Source organism: Danio rerio, chromosome 3 (genome assembly GCF_049306965.1).
Source record: "Danio rerio strain Tuebingen ecotype United States chromosome 3, GRCz12tu, whole genome shotgun sequence".
Taxonomy (NCBI): Eukaryota; Metazoa; Chordata; class Actinopteri; order Cypriniformes; family Danionidae; genus Danio; species Danio rerio.
In genome coordinates, this window is record NC_133178.1 from 30,840,362 (window position 1) to 30,861,892 (window position 21,531).

General features: G+C 37.1%; 1 protein-coding gene across 44 annotated transcripts in view; it reads left to right on the forward strand.

Annotated features, from left to right (window-relative positions):
• The window catches only part of kcnc3a (potassium voltage-gated channel, Shaw-related subfamily, member 3a), a 113,809-nt gene extending 98,691 nt beyond the window's left edge, over positions 1–15,118 (forward strand). For 13 of the 44 annotated variants that reach the window (XM_073941731.1, XM_009299545.5, XM_005164037.6 and 10 more), the window contains one exon: positions 7,564–8,220. In XM_073941731.1, coding sequence (XP_073797832.1) covers positions 7,564–7,727 — 164 coding nt within the window. In that variant the 3' untranslated portion in view covers positions 7,728–8,220. 44 annotated transcript variants of the gene reach the window in all.
• The last annotated feature ends 6,413 nt before the right edge of the window (positions 15,119–21,531 follow it).

A 21,531-nucleotide genomic window follows, 5' to 3' on the forward strand; every position in this document is an offset into this window, starting at 1 on the left:
AATCCAATTTATGCTCAGTGACAGATTATTTAAAAGAAACGGATGCAGTGCAGTGCTTTTTTATTGTCAAGCAGACTGTTTAAACAGAATGTGTGACCTTCACTGACAGTGTACTGCATGTATGACACCCATACATGAAATGAAAGCCCTGTGAATATTATTTCAGTGTTTGTTGTTTTTGTTGTGTTCTCTACCGTGTTTCTAAAATATCACTTATAATTAAATCTGTTATGAAAAAAGATTCTAGCTGCATAAACTACTATTTTTATCAAAATTTGATGTATTAATATAAGCTCACCTGTTCTGATTTATTCTGAAACACCTCATGTAAACATAAGTATGTGTTTTATGAATTTAAATCCTGTCAATGCTTGTACTACATGTGCGGGTATTTATTTCTGATGGTAAACTATCTCCTCTCTTCTCACTGTAGTCATTACATACATCACATATTTTTGCTGTCCTGTTTTGTGATCATGTTTTCTGAATGTTTGTGGTGTAATGTATGTGTACTGTCATTTTCGTGTTGTGCTGTGTATTGTTGTGTCGTGTTGTGTTGTGCTGTGTCTACGTCTTATTCTGTGTCTAAATCATACATGCACATGTGATGTAACTTGTATGTATGTGACTACCAGTGTTTGTGTTTAAAGGAACAACAAATATCCACTGGTGGATATTGCAAATATTAACCCAGATAAAATCACACAAATATACTGTGTATGAACCTTTGAAGCTTAATCCAAACTTAATTTCTATAAATATAACTAACTAGTAAAATCTTATGACCACTGCGGTGTGCTAAAGAGATGAAGTCTGCATGAACTGGAAGCTAGCAAAATAAACATAGTAGATTTTGATTTCACCCGGACATGAACTTAGAGGTTTCTGCAAACAGACCACACTGATCAGAGTGTTCAACGCAGTATATTAGGCATAATTTTATTGCTGTGCATTATCTAAATCATGCTGCGGTTAATATTTGTGTCACATACTAACATTCACCTTCCATCCCACCCCCAGGCCACTCGTACAGTCCTCGTAGTGTCACTAAAGTTTGACGTGAGGTACGTAAACTCAGCAGAGAGAGAGACTTTCATCCAGGTCAGGTCAAGGGCTTTTTGAATGTTAGCTACCATAAACTATGCTAAGCTGTTAAAGGTGTATTGTTAAGACTCTGCGTTTCATGCAAATTGCATCTACAGTGGAAGTCACACTGAGTTATTATGAAGCCACATGTCTATACTAAAAAGTATTGCTGGAGCGCAGAGTCTGTCGAGCTAAAGACTTGAATTACAGCAGTCCTCAATGCTGTTGTAATTCTTCATACATAACCTCTCACCAGTGTTGCATGCGTGAGGCTGGTGAGTGTGAGTTGTGTTGGCTATGAGGAATTTAATTGTCAATGATTATGCTGGAATCTGTGGAAGTTTGTTTCTGCCACAAGATGAATAATAAAAGACACTATTTAGATTTGTTTCCTCATAATTGGGATTGCGTATGCAGGTTGAAAATTCTGAATTGTGTGAAAAACAGACAGAATTCTCAGTTTATTTCTTGCATTTACACATTTATAGACTTACTTCCATATCCTAAACTTCACAAGGAAAACATTTTAAAATTAAAAATTATGAGAAGGTTTTTAAACTTTAGAAGAGTGTTACCCAACCCTGTTCCTGAAGGCTCACCAACAGTACACATTTTCAACCTCTTTCTAATCAAACACACCTGAATCAACTCAGCAAACATTAGAATAGACACTTAAACCTAAAATACGTGGGTCAGATAGGAAAGACCAACATAATCTCACCTTAATTCGTACATTCTCATTTGCACAATTTAGTAACAATTTGTATTATTTGCTCATCCCCCAATGAAGTTTGGGATTAGGGGCGGAAGTGAATGCCATGCCTCCTTTTTAAAATGCTACATTTTCATTCGACTGAACTTGTACTAATTAGCCACTAAACGGACAAAACGTAAAGTAGATATGTTTTCTTCTGAGATCAGGCTTAGGAGACATGCAAAAAAAAAATTTAATATTGGTGTGCCTCCAGGAACATGGTTGGGAAACACAGCTCCAGATTGTGAGAAATCACCAAAAATATTTAATTAAATAAAATTCTCTTGCAATTCAGTGTTTATATCTCAAAGGTTTTACTTTTTTTCTCCATGTTTCAAAAAGAAAAATAATTTTTTTCTGAAATCTAAATTAAGAAAGCAAGAAAAAATACAAGTACATTTTTTTTATCCCATGGCAGAAACTGGCTTTCATAGGAATCAATGGAGTGTTTGTAAATGCATAAAACTACAAAGCATAGGTTTTATTTGACATTTGCTCTTCCATGACCATAAAAGCTCATTTTTATATTGTAACTGTTCTATTTGCATAGCATTTGATTTAGAAGTTTCTTGCCCCCCCCCAATCCCACCCAGTATGTAACATGTTTGTTTTTTTGCTTAGTTTTTTTTTGTCTCTGTTTGTATTTTGTTTTAAATCTAGACGTATAGTTGTGTCCAACACAATCATTAACACAATGTACTGCAGTCATTTTCATAAAACAGCTATTTATGTTAAGTCCTTTTTAAAATTGTCACTTTTACATTGTCATTGTTCAGAGAAAGAGAGGGAGAAAGATTGCAAGTGCCAAAGGTGTACTTATTACTGTTGGACACCTACTGCCTCATTAATCAGAGTATGCCAAAGTAGGCATCTAAAGACAAGTCCAGCAATAAGAAAGAAACATTTTTCTATTTAAACTTGTTTGCATCACAGCTACAAGTACAAAGCATGACATTCACGAACACATTCTTCATTTTCTCTCTGCAAATGAACACTCTTTTAACTCACAAATAATTTAGTTAAATGTGTATATTCCCTCAAACAGTCCATTTGTGCTCGCACCAGTGGTCTGGTGTGAGGAACATGATGACCCAGATCTGTCTACCATTGCCTTCTTTTGCAGCTCCTATAGGCAATGTTTTGGAGTAGATTTTGAATGACAAGTGGCTGTGCAGCACCCAGAGTGTCCCAGCAGCCCTCTGAGTCAGAAACACACACACACGCACACACATACACTTCCTCACAGACCTCCTGGAGATAGGATTGCCGACTATACGACAGTAGGACCTTCTTAACACCCCGTGTTTTTCCTTCCTTGTGAGCTTTTGTCTCTTGTTTTGTTCTGTTAAGACTTCTAACTCACTGTGTATGTGTCCGTGTGGGAAGTTCTCCTGTGGCAGGAGAGGGTTGTTCTACTATGTAATGTGCCAGCTCTTCCTTCCATATTCATTTGTGTTTTTCCCCTCCGAAAAAAGCATACTCGAGTCCAGTTCATCGCTAGTCTAAAAACCACCAGAAGTCACTATTTATCTGTTATTATAAGAAATATTCATGTTATTATGTATAACATGAGTAGCGGTATTTGAAACCTTTAGTTTAAACATCATTTAAGGTCCGTTCACACCTAAAATAATACCTTATCATAATAATTAAACTCTTGTCTTAGCTTCCACACTAGCAAACAATATTAATCTGTTTATTTTAATTGTGCCCTCCAGTATTTTGACTTCTGACATTTTCAAATTTATTATAACCGGCTGTAAAAGCCACTAAAAGTGGTTCCACTTTGTGGTGTGGACTCTGATATACAGTTAAAGTCAGAATTATTAGCTCCCTTTTGATTTTTTTTCTTTTTAAAATATTCCCTTGTTTAACAGAGCAAGGAAGTTTTCACAGTATGTCTGATGTTTTTTTCTTTCTAGAGAAAGTCTTATTTGTTTTATTTCGGCTAGAATAAAAGCAGTTTTTACTTTTTAAAAAACATTTTAAGGTCAAAATTATTAGCCCCTTGAAGCTATAAATTTTTTCGATAGTCTACAGAACAAACTATTATGTAATAATGTGTTGACAAAATTTTTTTCTCTCTGTTAAACACAAATTGGGGGAAAAATAAACAGGGAGGGGGGGTGCTATTAATTCTGACTGTATGTTAAATTTAAACATTTTTTAGGACTACTTATCTTCGTAAGTTATCGTCATTAGTGCAAATGGGCCTTTAATCACCTTAATATATTTCCAGGCATAATAGACTTTATCTGTGAAACTCAATTTATAATAGTTCATCTCAGTGGAGTAGAATGTCATTAAAAAGTTGATTATCTCTACTAATTCAATTCAAAATGTGAAACTCATATATTATATAAATTTATTGCACCCAGATTGGTGAATTTCAAATGTTTATTTCTTTTTAATTTTTATGATTATGGCTTGCACCTAATGAAATCCTAAAATTGAGTAGCTCAAATTTGAATATTACTTATGGATTTTTTTTTTTATTTTTTGTTCATCGGTTTTAATGAACACACAAACAAAAAAGGACAAGAACAGTAATACCAGTAGACACAAGTATAGCAACAAAAGTCATAACAATAAATAAAATAAAAAAATAAACAAACAGAATACAAAAATCACAATAAATGAATAAAGTTCTGCTGTGATTGAGTAAAGTCACACTTGTTATAAAAATATATCTGGCATGGTCAGAGGTTCATTAGAGGCATTCATATTTTTTGAAAGACATCCCGTTGTTTTTTAAGTAGTATGTATATTGTTTATGGAAAAAAAAAGGATTTTTAAGACAAATTTTGGACTACTGAACAGTATGAATGTGTAAAGCTCTGGAGATTTGGTCTGGGATATGTTTTTTCTCTCAAATGACTTCTGCAAAGTAAAATAGCATGAGGTGATCAGTCTGTGGCACTGCTGAGGTGTTATGAAGGTCAGGTTGCTCTAAAAAATGGCCTTCAGCTCTTCTGCAGTGTTGGGTCTAGTGTCTTATCTTCCTCTTTTAGGGTATCTGCAGGGTCTTAAAGTTTTAAAATATCTTAAATCTCAAAAACAAAACCTTAGGCCTTAAAAAGTCTGAAATCTACTTAAAAATTGTGTTGTGGGTCTTAAAGCTTTTTTAAACAGGTCTTAATTTTCCTTTATTGATGTATAGCTACCCAATCTGGCCAACACCCATACAATCACCCACAATCCATCTCAATAAAATGTTTTATGTAATTTTTAACTCTATTTACCATAATGGTTTAATTGTTAAACTTACAATATAATTTGTTTAATCCATGTATGTATTGCTGAGGAAGCTGACCTGGACAGACTGTTGTGCATACGTTTAGATTATTATCGTTTTATATATATATATATATATATATATATATATATATATATATATATATATATATATATATATATTTTTTTTTTTTTTTAAAGAAAGGTTATGTTGAAAAAAGTGTATGTATACAACTAGAGCTTGCTTGTTTTGACACAATATTCAAAATATTTGCTCAGAATTAATTAAACTATTTATATTTTAATTATTGAATTATTATTATAATTTTATTATTACATATATTAAATTATTTTCAAAAGTTTGATAAAGCAAATAAAACTCTTTTCCAACTGGGCCATTCAAAATAATGTAAAAAGTACCTTGCTGAAACCTGCAGAAACAGTGTCTTTATAATACCCCACACATGAGTTTAGGTCAGGTACAATAAAGTACAGGGATACCAGGGTCCTTTTTGTCAGTGTGTGTAGGTGCCAAGTTCTGCTGGAAATTTAAATCAGCATCTCCAAAAAGCTGGTCAGCATAGGGAAGCATGAGACAATGTCAGAGGCGTCTCACCTTGGCTGAGGGCAAAAAGGACTGTTCTCAGTGGGCCAAAGTCCTCTTTTCTGATCAAAGTCAATTTTGCATTTCATTTGGAACTTGGCACCTGCCCACATCGCCAAAAGTGCTAATGCCTGGTTTAAGGACAATGATATCCCTGTACTTGATTGGCCAGCAAACTCAACACCGCAGAAGAGTTGAAGGCCGTTTTTCAAAGCAACCTTGGCCTAACACAGCCCAGAACAAGTAGTCCAACGTTTCTGTGTTAAAAATCCTATTTTTATTGTCCATAAGTTGGCCCAGACAGAATCTGTGGACTTTTTTCTTTTTTTTGCTATTTCTGCACAGAATATTATGAAAAAAAAAATCTGTGGATTTATGAGGAATTATTTTGGGAATATCATAACTAAAAACTTAATATATAAGATAAAAAATAACATGTTTTTAAAATGTATTTATTGTTTCCACTGCAAATCCAATTATATTCACTTATTTGGTAAAAAAATAAAATAAAAAGCAAGTCTCCATAATATATATGCTAAAAGACAACTGTAATGTAAATAAATTATATTAACATCTTCATATTAGTCAATAATATTACTGAAATTAATTTAAAAGCTGAATAAATATAAAATACACAGATTTATACAAGTAAATAAATAGACTCAATGATTGGCTAAAAATCAATCTGTGTGTAATATATCTATATTTCACTTTTTGAACAGCTAGAGAAATTAATCAACTTTTCAATGACATTTTCTATACAGATGCACCTGTATTCTGAAGAAAGTTTGTTTAAGCCCAAATAATGTCAGTGGGGTATATTGTTTGGTCAAAGTGTTTAGTTTTGTGTTTCACAAAAGCCTGAAATTTAATCAGGTTTTGTTGTAAATAAAAAATAGATACAACTCATCTTTGAATTGAGGTCGAAAATAATGCAGACACACTGAAAAGCATTTCAACTCCCCCTGACATCAGCTGAATTCTGACTCAATCTATCTGTATAATCTATATAAATCACTGACACCTGAATTTGTTAGCAAACTAAAACAACACTGGACACATTAGGTGAATAATCAAAGTTTGGCCAGACTTTAAAGAATCCAAAGTTTTAGCAAAGCCAGAAATGGATGTGGAAGGAAAGCTTTCAGGCACTTTTGGGCCACGTGAAGCTGTTTTAAATCCCTATTAATCTACAGAAATACACTTGTATGTAGAAGGAAGACGAATTAGCAGCTAAGAATGGAAAGACATTTAGTCTGAAACGCAGGAGCTTCACCTGGCCCACAGTGCTGAGTGAGGCTGCTTTGACTAGACGGAGCTCCTCTGCTACTCCTCTGCTGGACTCCAGTGCTAGTATCAGAATGCAGAGTGTTTCGTCTGAGACTGGGTCAAACACCTGGATGCTAAACTCCTTACCTCACTATTGGTCTGAGTCAGCCATCAGGTGCTTCATCCACCTGCTCTTTTTACACATCTGCTCTTAAATCTCTCCCTGAAAACTGTATGTGGCTGCGACTAAAGGGAGATTTGTTTTGTAATACTGCTGTGCCATAACAACAACAACAACAAAAAGAATTTGACAAGAGAACTTGATGACATTTCATAACTCTCATTTTCCTGTTTTGTCCTTGTCTCTGTCTCTGTCTGTCCCTGTCTGTCTTTCTGTCTGTCTGCTTCTGTGTCATTTACATCCTTTTCATTTTGTCATTCTTTGCTTTTCATTCTCCACCCCCCCCCCCTTGCCTTATTATTATTTTTAACTCTGATTTTTAAATTTCATCATGAATCCAAACATGTTTGTGCTTCCGCATTACCTCCATTTATTCATCTTTCTCTGATGTATGTATTCTCTCCATTATCCATCTGCCACATTTGGGATTTGTAGCTGCTGGCTACGAGAAGTCCCGCAGCCTCAATAACATCTCTGGGATGACAGGAGCCCCCCTCCGCTTGACCCCAATCACCCCCATCAACAACCCACCATACGAACCCTACGAGTCCCCCGGGCCCCTGCGCCGCTGCCGATCCCCTATACCCTCCATTCTGTAGCACATCTTAGGGAACGGCAACAAAATAATCACCACGCACACTATACCGCAATAGTATTAATAACCACAAGAACGCCGCTAAATACTCCTCCATTGACTGGACAGGATGGGGGCACCCAGCACTCTTTTTAATATATCATGCCTCAAAGGGAATGGGAGGAATTTGTTAAGGGATTTAGAGCTTTAAGTACTAAAATCACCGCATATATACTTCAGGCAATATTTCAGACAGGCAACTAAAACAATTATATGCTGTTACGTCAGCAAATTATGCCTTATTATCAAAGATTAAAAAAAAAGAAGCACTGAATTCTATTAGGATAAAACCCCTCACTGTTTAATAGGCGGCAGCGGCGAGCACCCTGTAGGAAATCCACCCCTGTAGTTGAATGATAGTAGTTGGCTTCCCCATATGTTCCTGCCTGATTGCAGGATGTGTAAAAAACAAAAAAACAAACAAAAAAAAAAAAAACACGTGACTGTGATCCAGCAGGTACTAGTCGCTGAGGTCAGTTTTGATACACCATTATAGGCCTTGAAAAATCCACTTCATATCACAGCTTGGAATGATAAAGGTCACAGACAACATGCAAGTAGCTCAAGTGCATGCAAGAAAAGATGTCAGTTAGGCAAGTAGACTATATCTAAACTCCCAGTGCCCCTTTAACTTCAGCGAGGAAGTAAAAATTAATGCTGAACTGATTTTAGAGAAATTATTTGTTGATTTGATTGTGATGAAGGAGGTTTTTGTGGTCCAGGCCATTATATGAAGTATTATGAATAAGACCAACACTTAGCCATTATTTAATCACACACAGAGTATTTCCTACAGCAACTTTCGTTGTCACTTCAAGATATAACTCACACCGTTATGCTCTTTATTTAGGACAAAGAGAAACGCTTAAACCATTCTTGTGCAATATCCACTATTACAATGACTTCTGACCCGGAGGAGCTGGAGATGAACCCTTCAAACTAATAACTAACACTAACAGAGAGACCGAGAACTGATCATTACAAGAACAACAACTAAAAAAAGAGAAGCTATTTTTGTACTCAGCGTTTGGACTTTGCGATTCGGATCGGGGATTGGAGTTGCGCGGGCGGCTTTGAGTTGACATTTTGGGAGGACGGGATATCGTGCTTTTGCATGGAGATCTGCAATTAACGTTTTGGTTTTTGTATTTTGACTCTGCATATTCAACACCAAGTACGAGGAAATGAAAGAGCTGAATGTATGACAAAAAAAAAATTAGGAAAGAAGAAGGAGCCATCTTATTAAGGGCCTATAACCTTCTGCACTTCTTCGGGACCCTTTACAAATTTGTATACTAGTGCATGAAGGAACTGTCGTTAAAATATATCCTTACTATGGTACTTCCTCATAAATATGAAGACATATCAAGCTGAACTGCACTCCTCACTGCATATCCGCACATCCTGGGGCTGTGGTGAATCAGACAGTGGCCTCAAAGTTTCCCCATTTGGGGAAAGAATTCGCTGGACCTTTTCATCCTCATTATCATCGCCATCACCCTTTCTCAATCATAATCATTTTCTGATTACTGTTATTCCTCTCATTTGAATGCAGTAGAAAATCAGTTCAGTTTGTTTTCTTTTTGGTCTCCTTTTTTCTTTCTCTGTTCCTTTTCTTTTATTATTTATTTATTCTTTCGTTTAATCTGCTCTGTCTCTCGGATGCTGACCTTCGTTCCAATATAAAGGAGGGAACATTGAATGGATGCTGGATTGACAGCGGTCAGTAAGAGAAGAAAAAGACAAATAAAAGATGACAAAATGAACTCTTTCTAATAAATGAGCCATATGTGTGATTCACTGTGTGTCAATCTGCTGCATCTCTGAGTGCACAGATGCAATACACACGCCTGGTGAAGATATCTCTGCAATGGCAGCTCACAAAGCTTTCTTTGTTGTCTTTCTGTCCATGTCAAACAACTAAAACCTGCGGTGTAAAACTTGATCAGAAAGCAAAGTAGCATTGTTCATTTTTTATGATGATTTCATTTAATGTACTTAATTTTACACACCCATATCTGTTTGTTCGTTTATTTCATCTGTAATCATTATTTCCTTTAAGTTAAGCAATGTTAGTTCTCTTTTGTCTTATTATTTCGTGTGTTTTCGCTACTGCCGCATTACCCTGTTTCTGTCCTCTTTCCCTCCTCTCTTCTTTATTGGTTAAAGAAGTTCACTGCTAGACTGTAGGTGGTTGATTACTTTGGGCATCTGCATGGCGGCAGCAAGCTAATGTCTGGTATTGTGCTTTAATGAGTAAAACAGCAGTCATCAGTCGTCTGCATGTGCGCTGCTTTATTTACATGCTTCATTTTCATGTAAGGCCTCAGGACAGTGTGCGAGAGCCATCTGCTGGATGTACAGTCTGCTATACCACACTTGTGCTCTCTATAACTACAGTGTTCAGTTAAGTGTTTCAGGGAGATTCTCAGATCAGTATTAGTTATTCGTTTTTTTTTTTGTTTTAACGATCCATCGGGTTGTTTAGCCATGTAAAGGCAAAATGCAGTAATTACACCACATAACTTTTGTTAAATCTGATTATAGGTGAGTCAGAAGTATTACGGAATAGTCTAACTCAGTGTTTCTCAACCACGTTGAACCACGTGTTTCTCAACCACCTGGAAGACCACCAGCTCTGCATATTTTCCATGTTTTTTAAACCAAACACACCTGATTCAGATCATTAGCAGATACTGAAAGACCTGTAATGGGTGTGACAGACAAAGGAGACATCTAAAACATGTGTGTTGGTGGTCTGATGTGGCTGAGAAATACTGGTCTAGCTCAGTTTTGAGCATATGCACCCTGAAGGCACAGGACGTCAGTGACGTCATATTGACGTTGCACCCTAACATACCCCAACGTTGGGGGGGTGTTGGATTTTTTATGTAAATGAAAATCAGGTTGATGTCAGAATCCAACGTCAGGCCGACGTTAGTATTCAATGTCTAACCTAAAATCAACCAAATATCAATGTCTAATCATGTTACACCTTGACATTGTGTGGACGTTACCACAATGACATCTATCAGACGTTGGATTTTGATCACTCACCAACACAACCTAAAATCAACCAAATATCAGCATAATTTGACCTCGTTATTGGACGTCAAAATAACGTTGTCCTTAGATGCTGGCTTTTTGGTCACCTGACGTCAGGATCTACATCTAACCTAATAGTAGCGTCTTATGATGTTGTGTGCCTGCTGGGCATTTATTGCATTTTTTTTTCTTTTAACGGTGTCAAACTATCTGACACGTGTTTAAAATGTATCAGGGTATATTTAAAACAAGCAAGTGCAAGTATATATTTTGTATTACCCTAAATCTAGTCAAATGACCTGGTATATTGAGAGGGAGAGAAAGAGAGAGACAAAACAATTCCTATATGATTCAGGTCCAGTCCTAAAAAGAACACCATTTTATTTCTCACCTCGTGTCTCACCATGTCCTCCTCCTCCTCTTCATCTCTCTTTTCTTTGCCTTTCTGTTTTTATGCTCTTAATGAGGGTGTATAGTTCAGGTTTTAATGATATGTACAGTTTTTGAAGGTTGACTTTGTAATTTCCACATGCATGGATTTCTACTGCGAGCAATAAGGAAATTATAAGTCCATAATATATATATATATATAAATATGTGTGTGTTTTGATAAGAAAATGTATTTTAACAAAGAGGTTTATGTACATGTTTGCTAATACGAGTGTGTACATATGGATGTGCTTATTCATATGCACATGCATATTAATGATTTGCATGAAACAAATGTACAAACTATTTTTTTTCATTGCTGTTTTGTTACCAATCTGTCATTTTCAACTTGACTGCTGTTAAGGGGAGGGCGGGGCTTAGTTCTGCATGCTAAGATGCTATTGGGTGGCAGAGACCATTACAACTGTTGTACTCAATATGGGGTTTCTGAATGTGCTTTAACTATGTATCTGTTTTTTATTTTATTATTATTATTTTAGTTTTCCTTTCTCTGTTAGACATCAAAAGCATTGCAGATGGTCATTTTATGATTTATTCTTTTTCATCTTTTCACAGAGAACTATTCTGAAAGCCCAGTGCTTATCAGATATATGCAAAAAGAAGCAGTAACTGTGAACTAAGACTAGAACAGAAAATCCACTTCTTCCTTCACAAACACATTCCCGAATGAAAACCCAAGCCCCCGAACCAGTATCAGCTCCTCTACAAGTCCATTTTAGTTTGTGTTCCCATCTCATGTCATCATCGGTCTTGTTTAATCACATAGTTTTGTGTTATTTATGAGGAAATTACTAGTTCTGTTCCCCCTCACTTTTGTGTTATCCTCACTTTTAGCGCCCTCTGCTGGTATATGAGGGGGGTGACAGACGTAGCATTCAGTGCTGTAGATCATTAGCACTCTTTGGTCCCTTTAGAGGCTAAGAATTAGCCCTTAACGCGTACCTGTTATATATAAAACATTATTTTAGGTATTTGTTTGAACAGACCTGAAGGATTTCCTGTTCTCTCCTGTGTGGTCAGAGCAGAGAGAAAGATGCTAATGCTAATACATCAATGCACGTTTCCACACATTCAAGATAGCTAGCACTTAGCATCCTAGTGCATTTTGTGGTTTTGCAATGTGTAGTCTATCTGTAAAGGTGTAGTCAGGGTGGATGGAACGGCACTACTTGTATCCCTTTATTTCAATCCTGAAATTAGGGTGTGGAAGAGACAGGCCTGCCGCTAGTTAGCTTAGTTAGCAAACGCCCTGGTAAGCAGAGGCTGCATGCGACCTTGAAGGGAAATGTAAATAAATCTCTTGTACACAGACTGCATGTGGAGTTCACCGCACAGAAATTATGTTTTGATTCCAATGTGGCATTCGAAACGGGGAGAGCAGGTCCAGTGTAAATGACTTAGCGCCATTACCCGCAATCCTCTCCGTCAGACTTACGCTTCCCTGTCACAACTCAGGTAAATCTCTTTTTGTTCGTCTCTACCAGTGCTTCCAAAATGATGTCATTCGAAACAAAGAGAGAGACATTTGAGTTATTAATGACCCCATGTATGCATGCATCTGTGAAAATATCAATCATCTCAATGTTCATTGCAAGTCTTCCTTTTCCACAGCTAATCCTTTATTTCGCCATTTCATCCGTTCATTCATTCCCCAAGTACAAACTTTTACTGCTTCCAAATAACAACCAAAAAAAAAAAAAAAAGCCTGGATGACAGTATGAGAAAACGAGGAAAAAGTAATCCGTGATTTGTTAAGAACCAAGTGAACTTTTCAAACACGGTCTGCTGTAAGTGGATTACGAAACAAAAAACTGTGTATGGAAATCGGGACGCAACCAAAAATCAGGAAATGAAAGCATGAGGGTCAGATGGACAGATTGTGTGTTTGGGGAACAGAGTATTGGGAGGATGGTCAACAAATGAAGAAAGGCGTCGTGAAATGGAGGACAGTTTGGGGAAGAAAGAAAAAAGGCAAAGAGAGGAGGAAGGGAGCTGAACGCTTCTCAGTGTAAGAATGTGCGTAAGGTGTTCTGTGCGTCACTGCGTGTTTTCATGTGATGTGCCTGACTGTGTGCTTAGTGTTTTGTTTTTCCTTTGTGTGCCACTTTTTTCTGATGTTTGGCGCTGTTCTCAAATGGTGCACTCGCTCTCTATTCCCTATGCCAGCTTTCATCATTTGGTAATCTCAAAATAAGGGCACCTCATGGGGAATAGGGAGACGTTTTAGGACGCACCCTTTGTGTGAAGGGATTCACTGATGTACGACAAGCTTTTGCTTTGTTCTGGTCCATCCTAGAGGGCTGACAAAATCCACCATTTTTAATTCACTCTTTGGATTTGATTCACCAAAACAGGATTTTGTGGCCCTCGACGACTTGAACTTTTCTTCTGCTTTTATGTGTGTTTGTTTTCGTGAGTGTGATTTCAAGAGTCTTGCATTTGTGTGTTTTGTTTTTGAGCGCATGTTATGATAGGCTTTGCTATGAGGGTTTCTTTCGTTTCTTTTTTACATTTAGGAGACTTTATGAAAATAATGTGCCATGGACATCCCTCCTAAACAAAGAACAATAATTAAAAAAAAGTTGTGTTTGGCTTCTTTAGCTTTGGCTCTCGCAGTTGCGCAGTCTGAATCGACCGTCATCTGCGATAGCCTCTAGCAGTGTGTAGCTTTTAATGCGTTTGTAATGAGGCCGTGCGACGTGTAAGGTGATACTGATTTTTCTATCCCCCTGTTTTTCTATTCCCCTCTCTTTCTCTTGTCTTCTCCGCAGTGCTGAGCTTCTGAACTGCCCCTTTTTTCAAGCTCCCCAATCGCAAAACCTGTCCAGAGGCAAACCCCGGAGTCACCGCAGGATTTGAGACGACGAAAGAGAGAAAACGAGAGATGAACAGATCGCTGCGCTGAACTGACTTGAAGAAAATATCGTATCGCTCATCTCTCCATTACTTATTTTAAACCCCAACCTAGGTGCAATAAACTGAAGATACACAATGTCCTGGGAGGAATTAAAACACATTCTTCCTTAAGAGATCACCAGGCTTGGAAAAAAAAGGGTGGGATTAAGCATACAAACTGTAGTATGTCCCGGCACGACCCTTTTCCTGGTGGAAATGGATGCAATTTTAAAACGACAAGACTTTTTTTTTGTGGGGCATTCCACCTAGATAAATGCACCTAAAAGTTGGCATAAAGAAAAAAAAACCTTCAGTCCAGTCTCAGATGAAAAAAATGTGTGGAAAAACACTCATCATGCCCTTCAACGCTATGCAATTCAACCACACATTCACAGAAGAGTTCATCAAGCGCTTCGATCGAACAGTTATCAGCCAAACTTTTTCCACTCCTTTAACTTTTGGAGATCTTGCACGTGCTTTAAATGAAAATAGACAGTGGCGTCATCGGCCTGCCATATTGCTGTATCATACGAACGTTTCCCCATCCATCCAATCAGAAATCTTGTTCAGAGTGTCCTTCTCAGGGCTCACGAAAAGGTGACTATGAAGAAAAGAGCGTCAGCCTCTCTCTTTTCTCTCTCTCTTAGTTCAGCTCTCTGCATCTCAGCATTTCTGTTCCACTGTAGATGAACTGCATGGCATGAATGAAAAAAAAAGAAATAAAAAAACTGAGAAAAATGGTAGAGATCATGCTGAGAGGAACAAGAGGAAACTAGACAGGACCGCTGCACAGTGCAATATGGGTGACTCTGGATCAGTGGATGGGGTCACGGATGAAAAACGCAGGTCTTTAACCTTGATGTGGGGAATAGAAAACAAGTGCATGACACCAGTTGAAGGACAAAGGGGTTTTTAAGAGGACTGAGTGAACTTTGAACAAAAGCCGACAAAAAAAAAAAGAGAAAACTAAAAATGCATTTTTCTCACTTTGTTTACCAGCATGACTAAACTGCATGACTTCTGCAAGCCCTGATCCCCAAATTAGAGGGCTTGAATCACTAAACTCCAAAATCAAAAGGAAACAATAAAAGTTTATGCTAAATGCTACTAAATTTAGAAGAAAAAAAAAGCATATATTTAAAAAAAAGAGAGGCTCTATATTTTGTTTTTGAATAAAAAAAGAAGAATAATGTAAAAATATATAGGATTGCAAGATTCACAGTTTTGTTGGATAAAAGATAAACCCCACTGAGTCTAGCTGAATGATGAGATGAACTCCTTCACTCCCTCCATGGCTTCAAGTGACATCTTCCCTCCTTTTTCTCACCCTTTACTTGGACTCTCCTGGCTCTCTGATCTGCCCTTCACGATTACCCTCAGTCATATCAGCCTCCGGCAGCAGCACGACAGCTCCTCGGGAGACCTCCAACACCTACAGGGCTCTTTTCTTTTGAAGTTTATGGGTCTGAAGAGCAAGGTGGAAGGGCATTTTAAGGCCTTGGGTGACGTTTTCTTTTTAAGTTCAGCTCTGGTGGAAAGTTACTTTTGATTTGCAGCATTTGCTCTTCTTTATTTCATCCACTTTCTGTGGGTTAATCAAAGCTTTATCCATCAAAAGTGAGTCCAATCTGATGAATATCAGCGTGGTGTGAACTGCTGCGTCTTGAGACCCTGAGCACTTACATCACAAAGCACTATTGTCCAATCAGGAAGCCATAATCTCCGAAAGTAGCGACAGCATCTGAGCTCAAAGGTGCTCATGCATGGGAACATGCTGGTTCAAAAACCTGCACACAATTTTTGTAGTTCTTAAGTTGTGTTGATTTAAAGATATTAGCATTTACGTCCTATAATTTATTTTTGGATACTTTATTGGGTGTCAGATTTTTGTTTTCAGCCATCTAAGATTTATATTTATAGAAAACTAGATTTTATTACGAACGATTGCATATGCTGAGCACTCATGCCATTCTAGAAAAACCAGCCATGCCATACCAAAATGGACTTCAGTATTAACCTAGCAGCAGATTTCTGGTATTAGCATTAGTATGTGTGAGAGGAGGGCCATGACTCCACCTTTAACTCATAGATTACACACGTGACGATTAGCTCTTTTACTGTTTGTCTTCACCAAGAAACGTTTTGTTTAAAGAGTCTGGTTAAGTTTAGACTGTGTTTACATTTATTTATGCCACTTGATGTTGTTTGTTCTATCAGCGCTCGTCATTCTAACGTAAGCTTAGTTTAGTAACTACCTATGCAACACCTAAGCAAGACCTTAGCAGCTCACACACTCACACACACAAACACACACATACACACACGTCATGTGCTCAGGCCAGCTGGCTGGTGTCTGTTTACCGGTGCTGTGTGTCCGGGGAGGGAAAAAACAACACAGATGCAGCTCCATCACCACAAGAGCCAGCGTTTTCTAGAGTCATTTCAAACGTTAGCAAGTAGCTTGACGGTGCGGTAGACGTGTGCAGCTGCAGTAGCCATGTTGCGCTTTTTTTCACGGGAATTCCCTTCTTTCTGAGTAGCGTCCGGCCTGTTTTACGTCTTTCCTGCTCGCTGCTTCCCGGGTGCAGGAAGACACTCATGCACTTTTTCGAGTCATAGGCATATATTCATGTACTGTAGGACATATGTGTTTGTTTTAGGTTGCAGATTTCATCTCATAAGCGTTTGTTGACTGGTTATGTACCTTTCTGGTCGGTCGAACGGAGCAATAATGATGGAGGGCCACCTTTTGTCTCATTTCTCATACGAAATCCAGTGTGCCTGAAACTGTTCCCTGAATGTGTATGTATGTAAACGGCCACATCCATCGAAAAAGCTCTCTCTTGCGAATGCTTTCCTGGAGGGTTCGTCTTGGCGTGAATGAGACCGCAGCCCCCTTCAGATGGCTGACAGCTCAACATACCTTTACTTGAAACCCAAATACAAAACATATCAGAGAGGAGCAGAACAAAGCCAGAATCAGTCTTCACGCTTTCTCCACTTCCTGTTTGCATCCCCCCTCCCCGCCTTCATCCGTCCCCCTGTCCTTCTGGAATTTTGGAGGAAGAAGCTTTTTTGCATCCCTTGTTCTTGTGTTTTCTATCATATTGTTTGAAGTTGAATTATAATGCATGCATGGAAAACAATGAGGACATAACTTGTGAATAATTTGTGAATGGCCAGAATGAGGGAACCATCTCTTTCAGCTGGGCTCTCTACTCTGCGACTTCTCTCTCGGAGAAACTTTCACACCATAAAGGTGGCACAGAGGTGCTTCCGAGGAGGCGTTTGAGTGTCTTTGCACAGTATTTAATGCAGCTCGGAGGTGGCTTGAGCGCTGCAGTTACAGCTGCATACTTTGAGCAGGCGTTTATGCAGCATCGCTGTTTATATTTCGAATTGTACGTTGGCAGCCTTAACTCTTTGTAAAGACACCCTCATAAAGGATAGAAGAACATGTTTCTGGTGTCCCTCACCTTTTTATTCGAATTGTAGCCATTTCAAATGATAGCTATGGCTATATGGTAGCCATTTTGAAAAATGTACTTGTTTCTATGTTGTTTTTGTCTGGATGATATCTGTAGTGAACATTCATCAGAGCTTCCACAGACTCAGAGCTGAACAGATGCAGCAGATGTCAACAACAAAAAAACCCTGCAGGAATTCAGTTTCCCCTGCATGTGTATTTACATTTATTCTAGTATAGTTTGGCCCGATATGCACTATGTGTTTTTTGTGTTTCGTCCTTTTATACTTATCGTAGCTTATTTAAAAGGGGGATTGATTGCACTATCAGAGCTAATGGAGCTGCTGAGCGAAAGCCTAACCACACTCTATATTCACCCCAAAGACGCGAATCATTGATGAAGAGAGTGAGAGAGAGAGACAGAGAGGCCAGTGAGAAAGAGAAGGTTCCTAAAAGAAATGGATGAGTTCTATGCTACTAAGATTGATGCTGGATACAATTTTATTGTCATACAAAAAAGGGAAAAAAATATCAAGAACTGTATAAAATATATTTCAATGGAATGTTTATTATTTACCTTTTATATTTTTGAAATGTATAAAGAAAAAGATTAATAAACTGTATAATTTAACAGAGTTTGTGAAAACGGAGACTTAAAAATCGTTATATTACTAAAAGTATGAAAGTTTGAACGTGAATGCTAACCTACCTGATCAAATCTCCATTACAGATAGGGAAAAAAAGAACAATTAGAAAAATGAAATCCAATTTAAAAAGAAAAAGTTCTCAAAAAGTCAATAAAAATGTTAAAAGCTCATGCCAAAATTTTCAACACGTGTCCTGTGTGATTCTTCAAATATTCTTTGCTATTATTCCATGTTGACTCATACCATACACTGTAATATTCTTTACCCTTTGTTCTTGCTTTTCATGACTTTTCAGTGAAAGTGCAGTGTAAAGGGGCCATTTCTCAAAAAAAGATCTTGTTTTGTGTATTTGTGAAGAACATTTGAATCATCTAAAGAGCCTAGAAACAACCCTACATACATTATGTAGTTCTGTGGGTGTCATTTATGGCAATAAAATATATTTTAATTTTAAGATCACATATATCAGAATAAATTTTTGTTATTTATGTAGCTTCATTTTTGGGGAGAAAGATTCTGTGACATTATTTAGAGTAGTAAAATGACATTTTAAGCTGGTATGTCATCCTCAGAATACCTACAGTGTGCAGCATAATTAAGTACACCCCATTTCGTAATTGAATTTTTTTTTCTCTATTTCTCAGTGAATCTAGGCAATGTATTTTGGTACATTTAAACAGATTTATTAAATATATTTATTAAAATATATTTTTGTCACCATACATATTTAGAAATTAAAAGATGCAATTGAATTCAGTCAAAATATTGCAAAAAAATCTATATTTTTGCTTTGCTTGATTTTTTTTCTCTTTTTTTAAAATTTGTATTTAATATTTTTATATAACATAAATTTGGGTGTACTAGTTTTTGGAGCGTTATCGTAAGTTATTTTGGTTTTTTGGTATTAAGTTATTTTCAGATTTGGCTTCAGTACTGACTAATCTAATGATTATGCACAAATGTAATATTGTACAGCTTCCTGTTAAAAATGTAAATTTGAAAGAGAGGTTTGTGAGGGGTGAACTTACATATGCTGAGCACTGTACAAGTTGTAGTATATAGTATGATACAGCACTTTAACTTGGATATGTTTGTATGACCACCAGGCTGATGATATATTTACATTTATTTAAATGCGTGTTATATTATTTATCCACCCAGCAGAGCAGCACTAATGAGGAGTCCAGCCAGCACTGCAAAAAATGTAACCACAAAAAGTCAAGACAACAATATTTGTATGCTGCTTTACCCTATTTTAATCAATTAATCAGGTTTCAAACTAAACTTTTTAAAGTTATGCTTTTATAAACTAAGTTATGCTTTTAACATATATAACTTATACAGTTAACTGCATATTTTTAGTCAGTTTGATTGATGTGTTAAATTTGAAAAGTTACTAAAAGTATTTAGTCAGCAATACTTTTTTTTACAGCAAGATGAGTGGGATATCAAGCTGATTAATTTCACTCAATCGTGTGACTACACCACAGGCCACGCTTTTAATTTGAAAGAATAAAAAAGACAACAATCACTGGCGCTTGATTTGACTTGAGTTGATTTGTTGGTCTTAACAACTATGTACTTGCATCCCAAAATGTAAAAAAGTATTAGAGATCACTCTTGAATTGGGTCAAGGACAGGTTTGGTAGAATGGGTAGATTTTAGAGAGGGTTAAGGTGTAATGAATGGTCAACATTGTAATTAAAAATGTAATTACAGAAATTGATTTGAGGTGAAATTACATGCAGATATTTAATCAATCATAAGTACAATGTAAAAACATGTAATTCCACAACATTGTAACAAATGATTAATTTCAGTGTAAGTGCATATTAGTTAAGGCCACCTAATATAAAGTGGGAACAATTTGTCTTATAAATGCAAGTGTTGTCATGTTTATTAAATAACTCATCCTCCCATATTGCAGATTCATTTCAGGAGGTTATTCTAGAATATAAAACTTGTGTAATTGTGTGTCCAAGACACAAATGTCATTATCAGATGTCATTGTAATGTCAATGACCCAAACTGGTTAAAGAACATTGCATACATTGTTTGCATACAGGTCGAAGTAACAATTTCTCCCCAGATGATGCCCTCATGAAACCCTTTATCTGGAAGTTCTCGATATTCACTACTCATGCAAACAATGCTAAAAGAAAAGACTTATGGCTGACAGAACATGTTTGTTTTTAGTACCACATAATGTAGTCAAACACTAAGAAGAACTTTCAATAATTTCTAGGAGTGTTGGACTTCACTTAACACCACCCTTAATAACCGCCATCAGAAATAAGCCAATCATTTAAGTACTTTTTGCATTGTTGCATGAAACTTAGTAATTAATATGTCAAAACTCTACTTACTTTCTTAAACTGAAACAAAAACATAAACCTTGAGTAGGTGATTGCTGTAAATGGTGTCCGTTGTTGAAGTGTTGAACCAGTGGGTTTAGTGTGTCAAATGCCTTTTTTTTTTTCATAAATAAGGCAAATTCCGAGAGATTCCAAATGTTTTGTTGTGACCTTAAGAGTAGAGTAGACAATTTCCGAGAGGCTTGTAGTTGCAAGCTAAGCTTTGAAAGCTAAAGATCCTGCTTTTGATAATCACTGTCCAAAGCCAACTTCCCCTAAAAGACATGAATGCACACAAACAGACCTGAGAAAATACCAGTATCTCAAAACTTCATGTCTCATTCACAAGTGTGAAAACATTACAGTACTAAGTGCATAATATCATAGTAGTGATGATAAGCCAGTCTGCATAGCAGGAATGTGCTGATGATGTATGCTTTTTGTGCAAACAGTGTGCAGAGGTATGCAAATCCATATGTTGACAGGCAGATAGGACAACCTTCGTATTGTTATGTTTAGTAATACACATCTACAGTCCCTTCTGTGTTTGCCCATTGAATACTCTGAGAACATGAAAGTGTTCTTAACTTCATTCATTCATTCATTCATTCATTCATTTTCTTGTCGGCTTAGTCCCTTTATTAAACCGCCAACTTATCCAGCAAGTTTTTGCGCAGCGCATGCCCTTTCAGCCGCAACCCATCTCTGGGAAACATCCACACACACATTCACTACGGACAATTTAGCCTACCCAATTCACCTGTACCACATGTCTTTGGACTGTGGGGGAAACCGGAGCACCCGGAGGAAACCCACGCGAAGGCAGGGAGAACATGCAAACTCCACACAGAAACGCCAACTTAGCCGAGGTTCGAACCAGCGACCCAGCGACCTTCTTGCTGTGAGGCAACA